This window comes from Vulpes vulpes, chromosome 8 (genome assembly GCF_048418805.1).
Source record: "Vulpes vulpes isolate BD-2025 chromosome 8, VulVul3, whole genome shotgun sequence".
Lineage (NCBI taxonomy): Eukaryota > Metazoa > Chordata > Mammalia > Carnivora > Canidae > Vulpes > Vulpes vulpes.
Window position 1 is genome coordinate 111134015 of NC_132787.1, and position 20290 is coordinate 111154304.

The window sequence follows — 20290 nt, forward strand, 5'->3', positions numbered from 1 at the left end:
CCCAGCAGACGACACCGTGCCCAGGGCTGGCTAGCGACGCCACGGACGTGGGAACCAGGTCACGCCACAGTCGACTGACTGTCGCTGATGCTCTTTTATGTAGATTTCTCATCTCGAAATGAGGGAGGAACGAATATATCATAAAATACACCAAACCCGCAGAAGCCATCACCCCAAAGCGGATGTCTGGGATGCAGGGCCCGACGGGCTTGAGCAGGTGTCTGAGGGGTCCGGCGCTCCCCAGAAACGAGGAAGGATTCTGAGCCGACCTGGAGAAAGGGCGCCCTGCTGTGCACGGCGAGCGCCACCCCCCCAGGCCAGGCCGAGGCCGACTGTGTGCAGGACACGCTGCTGTGTTGGGACAAACCGTGTCCCTGGAGCTGGGGCCCGGGGTCCTGGGCCTGGAGCAGCCGGGACTCGGCGCCACCCTGGCCGGCCGGACGTGCCTGCACCTGTCGGATCCAGGGGGCTGAGCGCGGGTGCGGGGCTTCGCCTGAGTCCTGGCCCAAGTGAGGGTGAGCGCCACCCCTGCTCGGCGGCCTGGCTGCTCGTCCCCGATGCAGGCCGCCCCCGGTCCTTTCTCCTCCCCTCACGGGGCAGAGGCCGCTTCACCAGGACGCGGGTGGGGGGCCCAGTGGACTCGCCCTCACGACTCAGGGCTTGAAGCTTGGCTGTCCCCAGCCGCTGCCGTCACAAGCTCAAACTCCATGGCTGCTGGTGTGGGAGGGGCAGGATGGCCCGACGCCCCCCTCTGCTGGGGACCTGCAGTCTGGTCCTCACCCTGCCTGTCCCCACCCGGAGCGCAGGCCCAGATCCTGCACGCGTCCCTGCCAGCAGACGTGCTGTCCCTCCCTCGTCACCACCGCCTGGACCCGCGGGCAGCCTCTCCTCGCCGTGGGCGGGCTCTGGTTGGCCGCCCAAACCAGCGGGCAAAACACCAAACCAAACTAAAGATCCCACAAAACCAATAAACACAAACCCAAACCCCCAAATTCAACCCTTCTTCTCTGGAACCCGAAACCACTCTCCATCTAAACCCACAAGGAAATGAGCCCTGCCAAGCTCCTCCGATGCCGCCGGCCGGAATCCACCCCGCTCGCCCGCTCGCCCCCCACGTCCTCCTCCAGCCGCCCCCAGGTGAGCCCCCGCCCACAGGGCAGAGCCTGGCGCTGCACCTTGCCCCCTGGCCCAGGGATGGGGGGGACGATGCGACGATGCTCTGTCGTTCTACAGTTGACGCCAATTTTTGCACAGCATAGAACACGAACGTGCATTTGGTACCAGGAGCTGGAGTCCTTGTGACTATTCATGGGGACAGCGGTGCCCTCCTGCCGCGCTTGTCCTGACGGTTAGTGGGGGTGCAGCGGGCACGTGGGGGTCGGGGCGGGTGGAGGTCGGGGTGTGTGGAGGTCAGGGTATAGAGGTCGGGGTGCCGGGAGGATGGGGAGCATGCAGTCGGGGCATGTGGAGGTCGGGGTGCCTGGAGGCCGGGGCACCCAGAGGTCGGGAGGGGGTCCGAGTGCCGTGACTTGCCCCCGTGTAGTTTGCCCACAGAGGCGGAGCGCGGCCCCAGCACCTGCAGCCTGTGGACACACTCATGAGCCTCAGACCCAGGACCAAGCTGGTCTGGGCCGAGGGCGGGGCTCCGTGTGGGGGCGGGGCTCTGTGGAGGGGCGTGGCTCTGTGCGGGGCTCCGTGCAGGGGGCGGGGCTCCGTGCGGGGGGTGGGGCCCCGTGCTGGGGTGGCTCTGCGTAGAGGGCGGGGCTCCGTGCGGGGGCGGGGCTCTGTGCGGAGGGTGGAGCTCCGTGTGGGGGCGGGGCTCTGTGCGGAGGGCGGAGCTCCGTGCAGGGGGCGGAGCTCCGTGCAGGGGGCGGGGCTCCGTGCGGGGGCGGGGCTCTGTGCGGAGGGCGGAGCTCCGTGTCGGGTAGGGGCTCCGTGTGGGGGGCGGGGCTCTGCGCAGGGGCGGGGCTCTGTGCGGAGGGCGGAGCTCCGTGTGTGGGGCGGGGCTCCGTGCGGGGGGCGGGGCTCCATGTGGGGGCGGGGCTCCGTGCGGGGGCGGGGCTCCGTGTGGAGGGCGGGGCTCCTTGCGGGGGCGGGGCTCCGTGTCGGGGGGCGGGGCTCCGCGCGAGCCCTGGGAGCAGGGCAGGGAGGCTTCTCGGCCACGGAGGACCCGCGTCCCCGCCCCGGGCGACACTGACGCTTCTCGCAGCGGAGGCACCGCCACCGGGAGGGGCCACTCATGTTTCCCTGGCGCTGCCGCAGGGAAGGCAGATCGAGGCTCTGCTGCAGAGCGGGCGTGCGGGGAAGGGCGCGAGCACCTGCCCCGGGCGGGCCTCGAACCCAGGGCCCCGGACGGCTCTTGCAGGCCCGGCCGGTGGGTCGCAGGTGCAGCCCGCCCGGGGCTCGGGGTCAGGCCGCGCGGGGAGCTCCCTCCCTCCGGGCTCCGGGCCCGGTTCCGGGGCGGCGGGGCGGGGAGCGGTGCACCCGGCGGCCTGTCCCTGTACCTGCGGCCAGTGCCGGGCGCCGCCTTTGCTGCCTTCGCACCCAAGCAGCCGCGACAGGACCCCCGGCCCGTCATCCTGCAAACAAACAGTCCAGTCCTGCCTGGACTTCGGGAAGCGGCTCTATCACAGGACGTGAGTCTTTCGTCCTCTAGATTTTTTTGCAAAATCTACATTAATAAAAACGGAGCAGCATTTCCCCGGAATCACATTTCGTGAAGAAATCAGTGCCAGCGTCCAGCCTTGCATATTTGCCCACTGGGGGACGGGTGGTGTCCTGATTCGCTCTCACAGCGACTCCACATGTGGTCCCGGCCGGGCGACTCAGGGCCCCGCACACACCCCTGCCCAGTGCAGCTTCCTGGGCCAGAAGTGACCACAAAGTGGGCTTTATTTTTTATTTTTTAAGATTTTATTTATTTATTCCTGAGAGACACAGAGAGGAGAGAGAGAGACAGGCAGGGGGAGAAGCCCATCGCGGCGCTGGGTGCCCGGCAGGAACTCAGCCTCCGGCTCGGGCTGTGTTCCCCCGTGGGGCCCAGCAGGTGGTGCTGCCCACCAAGGAAACGGGGCGTCCTCGAGGACCGTGCTCCCCGCCTTTGTCACCAAGGAGAGGCCTGAGCGGGGTCCAGGGCGCTCGTGGGTGAGGCTCACGTGCAACATGCCCAGCACCCCCCGTGTGACCCGGTCAGATGCCCCCAAACAGCTCACGACCTTCGAAGCCCAGGTTTTGGGGATATATGGGGGCAGGTGGATCCACAAGGAGCCCCAGGGACGGCGTTTCCACCGTCCTTGAACTTTAATCGCCCCGTGAGCCAGAGCAGGCCCCTTCTTGCACCCGGGACTCCGCTGCTCCTCTGAGCAATGAGGGAGCTGCACAAAGTGACCTTGGGTGACGCCCGGGGCTAATGTCCCCTGAGGCTAATTATCCCAAGGACGCGGCCAGCTTGCAGGGCCATCCTGGGAACAGGGGAGGGGAGCCGGGCCGGGGACACGGGCGGCTGCTGGAACGCCGCCCACAGGGCCCACGGGCAGCTCTCCCATGCTCAGGTCCCAACAACCTCACAAATCCTGGCTGCGGACGGCCCAGAACGGTCGTGCCGGCAAGCGCCTGACTTCACGGTGTAGGGATCGCGGGCGAGTGAAAGGACCCTGTGACCTGTTCACGCCCGCTAAGGGTCATCGGGGTCGGACCGTCAGCACTTAATTATCCTGGGAGCCCTACGACCCGAGACTGTTCGTTCTGGCCAATGAGTGTTCGTCAGCACAAGGAGCCGGGACACAAAGGACGGAAACAAGATCCCAGGGCAAGGACTTGTCCCCGCAGGCCGCCCGCTGGCTGTGATGCCACCAGGAGCCCGGGGGGCACAGGGGTCGTGTATAGGATGACCCAGCACCTGTGAGGACCAGGACGGTGTTGGCAGGACGAGCAGAAGGGCTGTGGTGCAAGCGCTTCCTCGGCCAGTGCTCCCTCCTGGCGTCAGGGCAGCCGCTTGGGGGTGAGCTGGTCCCCACCGGTGACCCGGTCCGTGGCTGGGGCAGGCGCCATGTGCGCGGTTCTGTGGAGGGAAGGCTTCCCAGCTGCTGGCGGCCTGGGTGGGACCGGCCCCCTCGGCGGGGTCGCAGCCTGCCACCGGTCACCTGGTGTGGACCACCGGGGCCATGACATGCTCTGTGGGGACAGCCGGCCCCCGACGGCGGCGAGGCTGGGGGGTACCCACATGCGGGGGGAGCTGGGGGGAGCGGCAGGTGCCCAGAGCGGGGCCGGCCCCTGGGGGGCGACACAAATCCCAAGAGCCATCCTCCGTGCACACCACCCACGGGGAGGGCAGCGGGGGGGACGCGGGACGCGGGGAAGCGGGTGGGCGGGCGGGAATCGGGGCAGAAGGAAGAGGAGAGGGACAGACAGACACGAGGGCAGGGAAAGCACGTGTCCCCGTCTGTCGGGCGGCACCAAGAGGCTCGTGAGCGTGCAGGCGCGTCCAGGCAGCCCCGGGGAGCGGTGGGCGGTGCACACAGCGGCTCGCGGCCGAGGGCCGGCATTCAGGGCCCGAGCTAGAGCGTCACTAGGGCACAGGCAACACGGGAAAGCAGCCTCAGTGGCGATTTTGGGACCATGAACCGCGGTCCTGACCGGGCCTCTGACGACGGGCAGGTGCCCCAGCCCGGTCCCGCGGGAGCGAGTGTGAACGGCACGTGACTCTGGCTCGGGAAGCGGCACACACTTTATTAGGTGGAAACGTGGGGGTCGGGGTTGTTTCCAGAGGGAACACCGTGCCCCGTCGTGCTGGGGACCGGACCGACCTCTGCTCCCGGGAGGCGGCCCGCAGCTGCCCCAGCTCACTCCGGGCTTCCCCGCGCCACGTGGCTCCTACTGGATGTGGAGCCCACGGTCTGGGTCCTGCAGGAGAAGAGGTGCTGGGCACACGGAAACCTGTGGGACCCCGGGCCTCGGTCGGGCTGCTTGGGGGCCCAGGGACACGCGTCCTCAGGGTGGCCGAGGGGGCTCGCGGGTGCATTCCCACGGGGCCGTTGTGGGGTCCCTGCCTGGGAGCAAACGCAGCCCCTGCTCTGCGGCAGATGCCCCGGGCACAGGGTGTCCCAGGCCGGGGACCGTCTACGTCGCCAAAGGCCAGGGACTTGCCCAGTGACTGCCGGCGCTGCCTCTCTTGCGGTTGTGCGTACAAAGTTTATAAAAAAAAAAAAAAAAAGAGTAAAATCAAGTCTAGACCGGTTGTTTTCACACCTCTTACAATGATCCCTTTTTTTTTTAAAAAAATGCATTTTCAAAGTCAGCCTTTCCTGTCAGCTTCCGGATCGTTGGCCATCAGTCCTCGGCCAAGACTAGGGCGACGTGGAGGCGATGCCCAATCGGCCCTCGATTTCAAACTGGTGTGTACACACGGAAACGCATTTTCAGGGCTCTCGCTCGGGCTCGCTCATCCTAACTTGTCTACGCTCTTGGAACAGTCGGTTAAAATTTTCACGAACTGTCCTTCCCGTGTAAACACGGTTTGTATGAGGAGTAAACGCAGAGCAGGAAGGTGGGAAGTGGGACCCGACCCGCGGGGGGGAGCAGCCCGGTCGCAGCACCGGGACCTCCTTGATGACCTGGTCCGAATGGGAACAGGCGATGTGTGGCGACCCTGCCTGCGCCCCGGCGCGCACCCACCTGCCCTGCGGCCCGACGGGGGGCACCAGGCTGCCAGAGGCGCCGTCCTGGCCTGCTCCACGGCCCGGCGGGGGGGCTCCTCTTCCACCCGACTCCGCGATGCTCAGTGAGGCTTTGCGGCCCGCGTGCGCCCTGCGGACAAGCGCGCACCTGGTTAGGGCTGGCGCCCCTCAGAGGACCCCACTAGTGCCCGTCACGCCCGTGCCCTGTGGCCACTGTGACTGCAGGCGGTGCTGGGCGCCTCCCCGACCGGCCGGGGGGACCCCGGGGCTGCTGGTCCACACAGCGTGGCCTGCTCGGCTCTCCCGTCGGCTGAGGGGCGCCCGGAGCCCCGGCTGCAGCCCGGAGGAGCGGCCCAGCGAGCACCCCAACCCCAGTCCCGCCGTCCGTATCCCATCGCACGTCTACTTGGTGCAGAAATGCATTCGGCAAATCACAGTCCCCGGCGGGGAGACGGAGCTGCGGGCAGGCCCCCCGCTGCCGGTCGCCGTGTTAGGTTCCCGGGCTCAGCCAAACGTCGCGGGGCAGATGGAAGCGGACAAGCCGGGACCCACGGGCACAGAGGACGCCCCACACGGAGGGGACAGTCCAGTGATGCACGGAGCCGCGAACGAGAAGGAGCACCGGCAGGGCCTGGGCTGCAGAGGGACGGCGGGGAGCCCAGAGCAGGGGTGCCAGGCGGGGGCGGGGGGCGGGTGACAGGGAGCACCGGCCGGGCCGGGCTGCAGAGGGAGAGTGGGGAGCCCAGGGCAGGCCTCCTTCCCGACGGCCGCGCTCTCGAAGCCCATGTGGGGTCTCCGCCCCTCCGTCTGGATGCAGGGTGCAGGCACGGGCTCCCCGAGGACCGCCCCCGGCGCCCTCCTATAGCACCCGCCCCAAGGGCCCCCTTGGAGTGGGGTCCCCACTAGGTCATCCTTTGCTCTTTGCCTATTTGTGATTTGCTGCCATTTCCAGTGGAGCCCTGAGTCCTGGGATCCATCCAGGGGGCCCCGGGTGCACGGAGACAGGGACACGGGTGGCTTCAGTGCACAGGTCGTTCCCATCAGAAGCTCCCTGCGGTCGGCTCAGGCGGGAACACGCGTGTACACGTTGTACAGGACGCTTGAGCCCCCTGACAGCCCCAGTCCACCGGCGAGGCCCACGCGGCCTCGGTGTCTCCGGGGATGGGAGGGGCAGGCAGGGCCTGGCTCCGCGGCTCACACGTCCCCTCGCTCACAGCCTCGTGAAGGGCCCACAAGCGGGCCTCCGCCCTCCTGCGACGCCTCTGTCCTATCCACTCGAGAGATTTGAGCCTTAACTTCCTGCACATCCGTACCGGCCCCACAAGGATGCCGCGGCTGCAAAGTCCTGACCCCAGGTTGCTTCAGTGACCGACGTCCGGGGGGAGGCCACCTGCGCTCCCGCAGCCTCAGCCTCGGGGCTGGGCCCTTCCCCGCACGGCGGCAGGGACAGACCCCTTCACGCGGGTGCCCGGCTCCTGCCGCTGCGCTTTCTCCCAGAAGAGCCCGTGGCCGTGAGGACCGAGCCCTCGCCGGCCGCCAGACCCCGGCTGCCCCTCCCGTGGCCGGCGTGCTGGGTGGTGTCGGGGCGCAGGTGCGGGCTGGAGGCTGCCCCCTCGGCCGCCGAACCCGGCGGGTAGGACGACACCGTCTCGCTGTCCCCTGGCCGTCGGTTTTGCAGGTAGATGACCTCTGCCTGAAGGCCCCTAAATTGGAGCCCGCGCGCAGGTCGGAGCAGACTCAGCAAGGGGGACATCTGTCTTTTGCAGGACGATTGGCTGTGCCGTGTCCTTAGTTAACGTTTTATCCACTAAAAACACGAGGACAAGCCACAGCCGGGAGGCGGTTGTGAGTTCAAAGCCGGTGCTCGCTGTGCAGGGCGCACACGGGCGCCTCGGGGGCGTTGCCGGCGTCCTGACAGCGACGCGGGAGGTGGACCTCCGTGCCTGGAAGGGCAAGGCGGGCTCTGGGCCGCTGCGTGCGGCGGGACAGTCCGGGAGGGAGCCGGTCACTGCGGTGGGGCGGCCCCTCCGCCGGCACCAGCCCCGTCTCTCCGCAGAGACCTGGCCCGACACTCACGCGCACGTCCTGACGAAGAAACAGACCCGAGAGCCCGGTCGCGCCCCGGGGGCTGGAGGCTTCTCCGCTGCTGGGTACTCGGCGGATTTGACCCCGGCGTCCGTCACGGCGTGTGCGAGGTCGAGGCCACGGGGCCGCCTGCACTATTACCCCGAGCTTCTTCTTTTTTTTTTTTTTTAGATTTTATTTATTCACCAGAGACACAGAGAGAGGCAGAGACACAGGCAGAGGGAGAAGCAGGCTCCATGCAGGGAGCCCGATGCGGGACCAGCCTTGCCCTTGGGGGAGGAAGCAGCCTCGTGTGGGCTTCCGGGGGGACTTACCACCTGCAAACCAGCGTCCAGGTGAGCCCCGCCAGGCCGACGACCAGCACGATGCCCAACGCGATGGAGACCAAGGACGCCTTCGGGAGCCTCCCGGAGTCTGGGGGGAAGGAGCGGGTTAGCCAAGCCCACCCGCCGAGGGCTGCAGCCGGGGTCCCCAGGGGCTCGCCTCTCCCCGCGTCGGTGCGCACCCCGGGGGCACAGATCTGCCCAAAGGGCCCTTCCAACAGGCTCTCCGGAGCGCGCGGGTGGGGAGAGCGGGTGGAGACCACGGGGTGCCCGCCCGTCCTCAGGCCACAGGCCCTCCCGCGAGGACCGGCCAGGGGGCACACGTGAGCCCCTGGCGGAGGGGCTGGGGACCCAGCCTGCCTCCCCTGGGCTCAGACAGGGGCCGGGCGGGCAGGTGGTGGGACGCGCACTGGGACACCACGAGCTCGCGCCCCCGGCAGCCCTGCCTTTGGCAGAAGTGCGTCGAGGGCACACTTTGGGGCACGTGTCGGGCAGGACTCAGAGCCCCGGGTGGGGGCCAGATGCAGCAGGTGTCCCAGCCACAGGGCTGATGTTTGTGAGCAGTGAGCAGGGTTGGCGGGCGCAGAGCGGAAGGGGCGCGTCTGCACGGGGCGAGGCCAGGGAAGGGGCTGCTGGCATCCCCGGGACACGCAGCGTCTCAGCGACGGGACTTGGGGAGCGCCTGTGCCACACCTGGGGGTCTCTGCCCTGCATCGCCGGCCCTTGTGTGTGGTGCGGGTCCCGCACACGAGCCGCCCCCGGGTCTGCCGGGGTCAGCACAGGCCAAGGACAAACACAGGAGGAGGGAAATCCCCTCGCAAGTTAAAGGTTAGACACCGTCGCCCGCGTAAAGCAGGCCCCGCGGGGAGCACGGCGCGCCCGGGCATCGTCCAGGTGCGGGCGAGGACACCGGGAGGGGCTGCCCCGCTCGGCTGTTTCCAGAACAAGAACGAGCCGCGTTCAGACACGCGCACCGGGGTCTGTGCGCCCGGACGGCAGGTGGCAGGTGCGCGCTGTGGGAGAGCTGCCCCGGCCTCCAGGGCGGACAGTGGGAACGGGGCCCGCCCGGAAGGCCCCGGCCCTCCCCACCTGCCGGATGTGCCCCAGCCTCCTCGTGGCTGTACGGAGACGGGTCCGAGGAGCGACCTGGGGTCAGTGGTCACGAGGCTGGGCCCCAATCCTGGAGACCGGTGGCACAGGGACGGCGGGTGAGGACATGGCAGGAGATGCCGTCCTCGGGCCTGGGAGAGAGGCCTGGGGGGACAGCTCTGCACACGCCTGGGTCTCGGGGCGCACGAGGGGCGGCACGCACCTACACACGTCGTTCCGTCCTCCCCGAGCACCGCAGGGTCTGTGCACTCACACCTGAAGCCACCCTTGGTGTTCCTGCACCGGGCCGACCCGTGACAGGGGGGGTGACTCGGATCTTCACACTCGTTGATATCTGCACAGAGCACACGGGGGGCAGGACCCACGGGGGTCAGCACGCGGGGGTCAGCACACAGGGGTCAGAGCACGCGGGGGTCAGGACAAGGAGGGTCAGGGCACACAGAGATCACGGCACAGGAGGGTCAGGGCCCGCGGGAGTCAGGGCACGTAGAGGTCAGAGCATAGGAGGGTCAGGGCATGTGGGGGTCAGGGCACGCGGGGGTCAGGGCATGCAGGGGTCAGGGCCCACGGGGGTCAGGGCATGCTGGGGTCAGGGCCCACGGGGGTCAGGGCACGTAGAGATCAGGGCATGGGAGGGTCAGGGCACAGAGGGGTCAGGGCACGTAGAGGTCAGGGCACGTGGGTTCAGGGCGCACAGAGGCCAGGCGATGCCCCCCAGCTCCCACCCTCACCTCGGGGCACCACACGCTCCCTGCACCGTGTGGGAGACACCAGAGCCCCTCGTGCCCTGGCGGCCAGCCCGCCCCTCCCCGAGCACCGGCTTCCTTCTCGCCGGGTGGCCCCCGGCCCCGAGGTCGGCTCCGCAGATGACCAGCCACTTTGTGACCCGCTGCTCGGGGTGAGCCTGACGCACGGGAGGCCCGGCCGAGGCCGAGGCTGATCACGTGGGAGCCACGCGCTCGTGCTTAGCGTGAGGCGAGCAGCTGGGGCGCGGCCGGGGTGGGCGGTGGAGTCACGGGTGCTGTGGGCAGCGGCGCCTCGTCAGGCGTGGGCCAGAGCCTCCCTGGGGACGCTGGCGCCTTCCCCTCCGGGGAGCACTCGGCCGTGCAGGGCAGGAGCACGGGCCGGGCCGGGGCTGGGTCTGTGCCCGGTGGACGGATTTCCAGCCCCGCGCTCACCCTCAGCGAGGGAGCGAGGCCTTGGGCCACAGCCCTGCCCCTGCCCCTGCCCCTGCCCCTGCCCCGCGGGGCAGCACTGGCTGTGTCCTCGGCTCCCAGGCCGCCGAGGGTGAGCCGCCGTCGGTGCGGGGGTGGGGGGGGGTGCCCTGAGCCCCCTGCTGGGTCCTTGACCGCGCTTCCAGGTCACCCGCCGCGTCAGCTTTCCCTCAAATAACGTCTCTTTTCTGGCCAGCTCCAGGGAACACAGCGGTCTTGGCGTCGAGACCACATGTGTTACGGGCGACGGAGCGCGTGGTGGGCGACCAGGACACGCACCGCCGAGCGCTGGGCCGACCGTATTCGGGGAGCAACGTGACACCAGCTGGGCCCTCGCCCTCATCCCGGACCCTGTGCCGCCCTCACTCTTGCACGACGTGGGGACGGGGCACACGGGGACTCGCCGGGGGAGGTGACCCCTGCAGGGCTGGGGGGTGACCAGAGCGCAGTGGGGGATGGAAGCCCCCGGTGTTGTCCGCGGAGCACGTGCGTGTGGGGTGCAGGGCGGGGGTGAGGGCGTCTCCCCAGCCGGACTTGTCCCACGTGGACTGGCCGTAATCATACGCCCTCGAGGGGTCGGGGTCGGGGTCGGGGTTGGGACAGCAGCGGCCTTCAGGGGACACACTTCGCCCGGGTCAGCGGCCCCATGTTCGTGGTCTCCCGGCCGGGGGATCCGCAGGGCAGGGGACAGACGTGCACTGGTCTCAGCCCCGCCAAGTCCCCCAGTGCCAACCCCCGGGGCTGCGTCCCCCCGATCACAGGGTGCTGGCCGGGGCCCCACTGTCCCAGACGGAGCCGTGGCTCCTGGTCCTCTGGGCAGCAAGGAAAAAGGGCTGCGACACCCCGCCCGTTATCGGCCCCGCATTCCCTCCGGAAAGCCCTCGTCGCTGCTCATCTGCCAGCTTCTCCTTCCCTCAGCCTCCGTGGGGCGGGGGTGCGTCGTGCAGGAGCAGCGGTCCAGGGAAGAGGAGAGCGAGCGTCTCCCGGGTCTGCGCGTTAAATCCTGCTGTGAGCCCGGCGCTCCGTACTGCGGCCGTGGCCATGCGCGGTGGCTCGGGGCCCCCGGGTGACAGGTGTCGGGAGGCGGCTCGGGGCCCCCGGGTGACAGGCGAGCAGGAGGCGGCTCAGGGCCCCCAGGTGACAGGTGTTGTGAGGCCTCTCGGGGCCCCCGGGTGACAGGCGAGCAGGAGGCGGCTCAGGGCCTCCAAGTGACAGGTGTTGTGAGGCCTCTCGGGGCCCCCGGGTGACAGGTGTCGGGAGGCGGCTCAGGGCCCCCCGGTGACGGGCGAGTGGGAGGCGGCTCGGGGCCCCCAGGTGACAGGTGTTGGTCGCCCACTGGCGCCGGCGTCCTGGCTGCACGTCCGCAGCAGCGTGCCCGGGGCCCGGGGGGATGACACGGCGGGTGTCGAGCCTGCTCCGGGCTGTTCTGAGTGGAGCATTTCTTTTCGGTTTCGGTGGAGACACTGTCTCTGGAGGCCCTTCCTGTGGGTCCCTGGCTCGTCCCCTCTCCTGCCCGCGCCACCCTGACGGCCGTGCTGGGACGGGCCTGCCGCTAGCCGAGGAGAGGCCAGGGGGGCGCGTGGTGGCCGGGAGGGAGGGAGCGCTCCTCGGTGCCCCAGCAGGTCCGCGGCCCCTCGTGGCGCGCAGAGGCCCCTCCTGGTGAGCGACACGGGCCCTCACCTCCCGTCTGAGGACCGCCGATTTGGGGGTAAAGTGAGTAAGGCGCGTCCTGGCGGCCACTGACCTCTGCACACGGGGGCCCGGACAGCCCCGCCCCGGGGGGAGCAGGCCACCTGCTCGGGGCCCTGCAGCTCAAACCCGTGGTGGCAGGAGAAGACGAGCACGCGCCGCCCGGCCTCACCGCAGAGCATGACGTCCCCGTTGTCCACGCCGTCGGGGAGGCCGCAGGCGTCGCCTGCACAGAGATGGAAGGTGGAGCCCGTCAGGTGTTCGCTGCCCGCCGGCCCCGGGTCCCCCCGCACGGACCCCACGCCCCACCGTGCGGTCCGGGCCGCGCTCGCCTGGGTGCACAGGCGCTTCGGGTCGAGCCACACCCGCCCCGGTCCTCGGGCCGGCTCCCCGCGCCCGGTCCCCGCAGCAGAGCACCCGCGTCCGGGGGCGGCGGCCACGACCGCGCCACGCACCTCCCCAGCTGAGGCCTCTGGGCGCCCACCAGCGCCCCTCTCCCCCCTGACCCTCACCTCCCTGACCCTCTTACCTGCTGACCTCCTTTGCCCCCTGACCCCTCACCTCCCTGACTCTTCGCCTTCCTGACCCCCTCACTTCCCTGACCCCTCACCTCCCCGACCCTCTCCTCTCTGACCTCTCACCTCCCTGACCTCTCACCTTCCTGACCCCAATCTCCCTGACCCCTCACTGTCCTGATCCCTCTCCTCCCTGACTCTTCACCTCCTGACCTCCTCTCACCTTGACCCTTCACCTCCCTGACCTCTCCTCCCTGACTCTTCACCTCCTGACCTCCTCTCCCCTTGTCCCTTTACCTCCTGATCTCCTCTCCCCCTGACCCTTCACCTCTTGACCTATCCCCTGACCCTTCACCTTCTGACCTCCTCTCACCTTGACCCTTCACCTCCCTGACCTCCTCTCCCTCCTGACCCCCTCACCTCCCTGACCACTCTCCTGTATGACCCCTCACCTCCCTGACCTCCTCTCCCCCTGACCCTTCACCTCCTGACCACCTCTCCCCTTGTCCCTTTACCTCCCTGAGCCTTTACCTCCCTGACCTCCTCTCCCTCCTGACCCCCTGGCCCCCTGACCCCCTCACCTCCCTGACCACTCTCCTGTATGACCCCTCACCTCCCTGACCTCCTCTCCCTCCTGACCCCCTGGCCCCCTGCCCCCCTCACCATCTGACCCCTCCTCCCTCTCACCCCGTCTCTCTCCTCCCCTCCCCTCCTGACTCCCTCACCTCCCCCCTTCCCGCCATGCAGCCGGAGCCGCCTCTGCATCGCCCTGTGGCCGCGCAGCTTGTCGGCACCAGGGCATCCTGCGACAGCGCCATGGAGGCCGGGGGACAGCCCGCGCCCCACACCCCACGCCAACCGCCCCGCCCTACTGAGGGTCCCGTGCGTGGCTGACTTGGGGGCTCACCCCCTCCTTGGGGGCACCTGCGGCACACGACACTCTTGAACAATCCACGTGCTACGACACAATCCAACAAAGGGCTTCAGGTCACCTTGCGGAAGGGCCTCCCTCCACACGTCCAGGTTCAGACCCGGAATGTTCTCGCACGGCTCGAAGTCCTGTGGGAATCTGCCGACCTGGAAGGCGTCCACGGGCACGCTGGGGAGGCCCGTGTTGTCGCAGATGACCCGGGACAGGGAGTGCCTCGCCAGCTCGCGCCGCTGCTCGGCGGTGAACACCCCGCTGCTCTCCCACCAGAACCTGCGGGGGGGGTGCCGAGGGCTGCAGGGAGCCACACGGGGTGTCCTGTGCCGCTGCCCGGAGCTGCCACGTGCCTGACGCCTGATCCACGGGCCCGGGGCGAGGGGTGGCTTGGCCGCCTCCCTGGGGGACCCCCGGGGCCTGGGCCAAGTGGACAGGGGGACAGCGCGCCCCCCCCCCCCCGCGCTCGGGCGCCGTCCCCGGGTCGGGCCTCACGCCTCGGTCAGCGCGCAGCCGCCGGGTGCAGCAGATGGCGAGGAAAGAGCCGAGGGTGGGTGCCGGGCGTCGGAACACGCGCTCCCACGCGACGGCCGCTCGGGCGTGAGATCGGGCGTGAGCGCGGTTCACACGCGTCAACAGCGGCTCCGGGCTCAAGCTCTGAGCGCGCTCGGGCTCCCTTTGTGCGATGACCCGGGGTCAGGGCCCCGCAGGGACGGCCTGGCGGGCCATGCGAGTGCCCGGGTGACCTGAGCGCCCGGTTGGGGACCCGCGCACCGCGGGCCGCAGAGGTGCCGGGCGGTGGCACCCACCGGTCTCCGTCCCTCAGAGCCTTCATCTGCCTCCCGATGAGGCACGCAAACAGCGGGCCCGTGCGCGCCCCGACGAGGAGGGGCTCGGCCAGGCCGCCCAGCCAGACGTCGATGTTGTCGGGGTGCCCGTACAGGTCCATGATCCGGCCGGCGAGGGTGGCGTTGGCGACGGCGGAGCGCAGCTCGGCCCGCGTGTGCAGCCGGCCCAGGCCGCAGAAGTCCCTCCACGCGTTGTAACCTGCGGGCAGGGCCGCCGTTCTGTCCTTCCGCGTCCACCCGCCGCCTCACCAGAGCTGGACCCCACGGAGAGCAACCGCCCTGCCTCGTCCCCGCCGAGTGGAACGTGCCGGAATAGTCCAGCCCAGAGTCAGGGCCTCCCTGAGGACCCTGCCCCGTAACATGCCGGCAAGTCAGTGAGGATGAACCCCAGACACCGTATTGCAGTGACCAGAGTGCGGCCGCCGGGGGCTTGGGGGGGCCCCGAGGCAGTGGGACTGGCTCCCCGTGGCCGGTCCACGACCCCCCGCTACACAGCAGAGGGGACCCGTGAGGGGTGCCCCTGGCCCGGAGGAGCCCCCAGGCACCAGGCAGGTCCATACATGCAAACTGGGTGTTGGGGGCAGGGGCCTTGCACGGTGAGCAAGGTCGACCATGCAGCTGAACTACAGGGTCCCCTGGAGGAAAGGCCATGGCTGGTGGGGGTCAGGGAGGGGCAGGGAGGGTTGGGATAGGTGACAGGGCCGGGGATGGAGTGGGGAGCTGGGGGCAGCCCAGGAAGTGGGTCCCGGGTCCACCGAGTGGCCAGGAGATGGCACTGCCAGTGGGTGACAGCCTGGAGGTGGCAGGACGTGTGCTGGCCCCGGGAGCGGTGAGAGGGAGGGACGGCCAGTCAGTGGGCCTGTGACACCCCGACAAGCACCAGGCCAGACCCCCTCCCTCTGCCTCTTTGGGGGCTGCTTTTCCTAAATGCCGGGCTCCTGCCCTACTGGGAGGCCTGGGCACCCTGCCGGCCTCTGAGCAGCGCTGAACGGTCCCCCGTGGACAAACCAGAGCCCTAGAACTCGGCCAGGGATTGGAGGCCCTGTGCTTCTGACCCCACAGGCACTCGTGGTGAGCCCCACAGCCCAGGTTGGAGGCAAGACCGGGAGGAGTACAGGGAGGAGCCTGGGGAGGAGCCAGGGGGTGAGAGGTAAGTCAGGGAGGAGTACGGGGAGGAGCCCGGGAGGAGCCTGGGGAGGAGCCTGGGGAGGAGTCTGGGGGTGAGAGGTAAGCCAGGGGAGGAGTATGGGGAGGAGCCCGGGAGGAACCTGGGGAGGAGCCTGAGAGTAGAAGTTTAGCCCAGGAAGGAGCCCAGGGAGGAGTCTGGGGAGGTGATGAGAGTGGGAGGTGAGCCAGGGGAGGAGCCTGGAGAGGAGTATGGGGAGGAGCCCAGGAGCGAGAGGTGAGCCCATGAAGGACCCCTGGGGGGAACCCAGGGAGGAGCCCGGGGAGTGGGAGGTAAGCCTGGGGGTGGCCCTGGGGAGGAGTCTGGTGAGGATCCCTGGGGTGGGAGGTGAGTCGGGGGGGAGCCCGGGGAGGAGCGGGAGTGGGGAGACCTGGCAGGCCGTGGTCCCGGCCCCGCTGCAGGTTTATGGACGCCAGGTCCAGGCTGCCTGAGCTGCCCAGCACGAACAGCCTCTCGGTGAGCTCCTCGTTCATCAGCTGCTCCTGCACCGGCAGCTTGGCGGGGCTCGCGAGAAGGCCCCTCAGCAGGGGGTCCAGACCACCTGCAAAACATCAGGGCACAGGCGAGGGGGTCCGAGGGTCCTCGCGTGGACAACCCGGCTTGTGCTTAACAGAAAACCCCTCAAGGCCACGCATTCACGTTGTGCGGTTCTGCGGCTTTCAGGGACCGCGTGGGTCGTGCCTGCGGGGAGCCAGCACCCGGTGGGGCCCCGGGACTGACCGGCAGTGCGGGGGGCAGGTCTCAGGGCCCAAGGGGACCCAGGGCAGGAGCCCGGGACCCCCGAGGAGCGTCAGAGAGCCCACGGAGGTGTCTGGCTGAGCGCTGGAGCCACTTTCCCGTGAGCACAGCTAAGGGACCGCGCTCAGCGCAGTGTGCTGGCGGGGCCGGGAGGTGACAGGGAGCGGCGCGGGGTGGCGGGTGGATCCGGGGAGCACCGGCGGGGGGGCACACCTTCCTTGAGGAGCCTCCAGGGGCTGAAGAAGGCGTCCTGCAGCCGTAGCGGGGGGAGGCCGGGGTGCTCCTGGAAGCGGGCGTCCAGCCGCCTCACCAGCGGGTGCACCGTGGCGTGGCCGAAGCGGAAGGCGGCCGTGGAAAACACGTTGGACACGGTGGGGTCCACGGTGGGGTCGTAGCCCTCGTAGGGGCCCACGTGCTGCTGGAAGGCCTCGGGGCCCAGGACTTTGGGGACGTAGTCCCGCAAGGTGATGATCTAGGAGGAGGGAGAGCGGGACGGCTTCTGAGCAGGGGCGACCGGCCGCGGGGAGGGTGCTGCCCTGGGTGACATGCAGCAACGGGAGAGGACCTCCTGCTGCGCATCCGGGGGCCAGACTGGTCCCGGGAGGGACAGGCCGTCCAGGCGAGGGGACAGGTGAGTGCATCCAACGGGCATTCTCACAACTCGGACCTTTATGGGGCCGGGGGGCCATGTCAGCGACACCCCCAAACGCTGCCCGGGCAAGGCAGCCCCACAAAACTTGGGGTGCACCGCACAGATGCCGGGCTGCCCCCTGCACCCCTGACCCCACCCCTCGACCCCTTCACCCTGGGCGCCCCGTCGACGCCGCAGCTCAGAAGGGAAGTGAGAGCCCCGGGCGCTCCCGGACCCGAAGCCTCTTTGCCGGGGTTTCTGGGTTAGGCCTGCGCGGTGCCCACGGGGCAGGGGCGTCCACTGCCAGGGCGGCTGCGAGCCGCGGGACGCCCCCCACGGGGAGGAAGTGCCGGGCGCCGAGGGTGGGAGGGTGACCCGCGCTCCGAGCGGCTCTCGCAGACTAGGAGGGACGCTGGCCCGTGTCCTTCCTCCTTTCCCGGGCTGCGTCTGAGCTCGTGGGCTCTCCTCGCGGAACGGAAGGAGGCTCCCCCGCAGGGTCTCCTCGGCGGGCGCCCAAACCGCGTGCATGGGTTTCGCAGACCAGGCCTCCTCCCACCGACTTCCCGGCCTGGAGGACGCGCCGCGTGGCCCTTGGCGCTCTTGGGGGCAGCGGCGTGCTGGGGACGGCAGGGGGGAGGGCGTGGTGGGGCCGGTGGCGCCGGGAAGACGCGCATCCTGCAGCCACGCGGCCGGCCCTCGGCCTGCGGGTTCATGGGGCAGGGACCCGGCCTGGCCTGCAGCGCCTGAGCCCCGGGCTCCGATCCCAGCGCCCCTGCCGCCCCGGAGTCCCGGCAGCGGTCCCGAGGCCGCCAGCGCCCGTGGCTTCTGTTTGACGTGTGGTCCCGGGAGGACTGGGCACGAGGGCTCCGCTTGCAGCTTCAACAGTCGTTCCCTTTGCTGTAAAAATCAGCGTCGGAGTCTTCCGGTCGTTGCATTTGCAGCGACCTCGGCTACGGGGGGCATCCAGGGCGGGTCAGCCGAGGGGAGCCGTCCCGTCCGGGCACGGGGCTCTCGGGGGTCAGCCTGTCAGGGCCCCCGGTTGCTGGAGGAGCAGCAGCCCCACCCGCGTCCTTATCGGGGTCCCTCCCACACAGGACGTGTTTCCTGAGTGCCTGGCTGTGCTCTGCAGGAGAGCCGCGGGGAGCACCCCATCCGGGCCGGGGGACGCCAGATGGACGCTGGATGGACGCTGGCCCAGCGCCGCCAGCCGGATGGCTCATCCCGGGGAGGTTTGGGGACCAGAGAGCGGCCCCGGGTCATGGGGGGTCATGCAGACCCGTGACGACCTGGTCGTGCAGGACCTGGTTCTCAGCCCAGGCTGGCGTCCCAGGCACGTCCTGGGGCTTCCCCCGCCTGCCCAGGGGTCCAGGCGGCCCCTCCCACCCGGCGTGGGCCGGGCTCCACGGCTGCTCCATCTCCCAGGGGCACTGGGCGCCTGGTCCTGAGCACACCCCCCTGCAGACCCACACAGGCCCCATGGGGAGGGAGACCCCGGGGACGTGCCACCCGGGGCTGTGTGTTGCGGGGCAGAGGGGAGTCCGGGGGGTGCGCTGCCGAAGACGTCTGGGCAGAGGCCTCCGCGGGGATCGGTGTGGGGCTCTGGGGGACGGAGCGGGGCTGGTGTGGGGCTGGGCGGGTGCAGGAGGCAGAGGGGGGCCTCCGCTCCGGGTGCGTGGGGGGAGCAGCAGCCACAGCCCCTGTTGCGTGTCCCTGTGCCTGGCTGGTCAGAGCTGGGGTGGCGGCCGCGGGGCTGGGCGCTCTCTCTCTCTCTCTCTCTCTCTCTCTCTTCTCCTAATCTGCAGACACTTATTTAACAACATGTCGCTTGTCAGGAGGGAGCGATCCAGGCCAGGGAAGCGGGGAAGGGGGACAGTCTTGCGGGCCACCAGGGACCCCTCGGACGTAGCCCACCTCTCGGCAACGGTTTTATCGACGCTGGACGCGACCTCGCATTATTTTAGGGTTTCCACCGTATTTGCAAAAAACACCGAAGAGAAGCTATTGGCTGAAAAATCACGCCAGGGAACCTGGAAGTAAACGGTGACGCCAGGAAAGGCTGACAGGTCCTGGGCAGACGCGGGGCGGGACTCCTGGGGTGACGCTGGGGGCCCGGCTTCCCTCGAAGGCTCAGCACACACCCCCGAGCGCCCTCGCCAGGCACGGCCGGTCCAGGGGCCGGGACAGCAGAGCCCACGGAGCTCACGCATGGGGAAGGGGCACGGACACAGCCCCAGCAGCAGACACAGCTGGGAGGACTGCCCGGGGCAGAGGCGGGGGTCAGACACCCCCAGGTGGGGCCCGAGAACCGCTCCCCTGAGCCTGGGTGAGACCCCACTTTGTTCACGGTCGGATCCCGTCTGACGAGCTAAGGGATCGTGCTCCCAACGGGGCCGGGCCTCAGGCCGCGGTGGATCATCCCGCAGGTGGGCTCCAGCCCGCTCACGGAGCCCCCACGGCTCCCGCTCACCCCACCAACGCCGTGAGGTCACCGTCCGCTGCCCGGCCCGTCGGGGCTCAGCTGCGTGTGTGACGTGAGCCTCGGGCCGTCGGTGGGCGTGTCGGGGTCCCACGCTCTATCCCGCCCCACCGAGCACGCGGGGCACCCCAGTGGCTTGCACACCTGGTGCAGGGCGCCCACCACCTTGCGCGCCTCCTGGTAGGCGGTGTCCGCGCTCCAGTGAGCGTTGAGAGCCTTGAGCGCCGAGGCCAGGCGGTTGTGCTCACGCAGCCACAGCGTGTGAAGGGCCGCCAGAGTGGGGACCTCGCTGGCACGGCTGTCCCCCGCCAGGAAGCAGGGTGCTCCAGCTGTCCCGCGGGTGCCGGGCTCGGGCGCGCAGGCCGCGGGCGCGGGTGGCCGCGTGAAGGGCAGGTGGGCGCGGCCGGCGTCCCAGTGGCGCGCGTTGACGCGGAGCAGCCCCTCGGCGCTGGTCCAGTTGCGCAGCTGCTTCTCCAAGGCCGGGGAGCTGCCGTACACCGTGGACGCGTCCAGGAAGGACGTCAGCCCGTTCATCTGCTGCCGCGGGTTGGCCGAGCTCAGGTTGCCGAAGAGGGCGCCTTGGATCCCGGTGCCGCAGGCGGCAGAGGAGCGGGAGAAGGGCAAGCAGGCGGGCCCCGAGGCGTCGGGGGACAGCTGCCGGGACAGGGCGGTCAGGCGGCTCTGCAGAGACCCCGGGCCTAGGAGGGGCCGCGGCCTGCGACGCTCTGGCCCGTCCCCCTGCACTCTGGCGGGAACTGTGTCCTGCCCTCACTCCAGCGGGCCACCCGGTCCTGCGGGGTCAGTGAGGCGACTGGGGCCCAGGGTCAGCGAGGTGACAGGGGCCCGTCCCCACCTGGTCCTATGGGGTCAGGGAGGTG

The 20290-nt window shown here is 69.7% G+C and overlaps 1 protein-coding gene across 1 annotated transcript in view; it reads right to left on the reverse strand.

The window, feature by feature from the left end:
• Positions 1-4839: 4839 nt before the first annotated feature.
• TPO (thyroid peroxidase) overlaps positions 4840-20290 on the reverse strand; it is a 34837-nt gene continuing 19386 nt past the window's right edge. The window contains exons 7-16 of the mRNA XM_026009207.2: positions 19557-20066; positions 16519-16777; positions 15938-16108; positions 14343-14580; positions 13604-13812; positions 12152-12322; positions 9396-9527; positions 8075-8174; positions 5674-5805; positions 4840-4902 (exon numbers count right to left, since the gene is read on the reverse strand). Of these exons, the coding sequence (XP_025864992.2) occupies positions 4842-4902; positions 5674-5805; positions 8075-8174; positions 9396-9527; positions 12152-12322; positions 13604-13812; positions 14343-14580; positions 15938-16108; positions 16519-16777; positions 19557-20066 (1983 nt within the window). The 3' untranslated portion in view covers positions 4840-4841. The remainder of the gene's footprint in view (positions 4903-5673; positions 5806-8074; positions 8175-9395; positions 9528-12151; positions 12323-13603; positions 13813-14342; positions 14581-15937; positions 16109-16518; positions 16778-19556; positions 20067-20290) is intronic.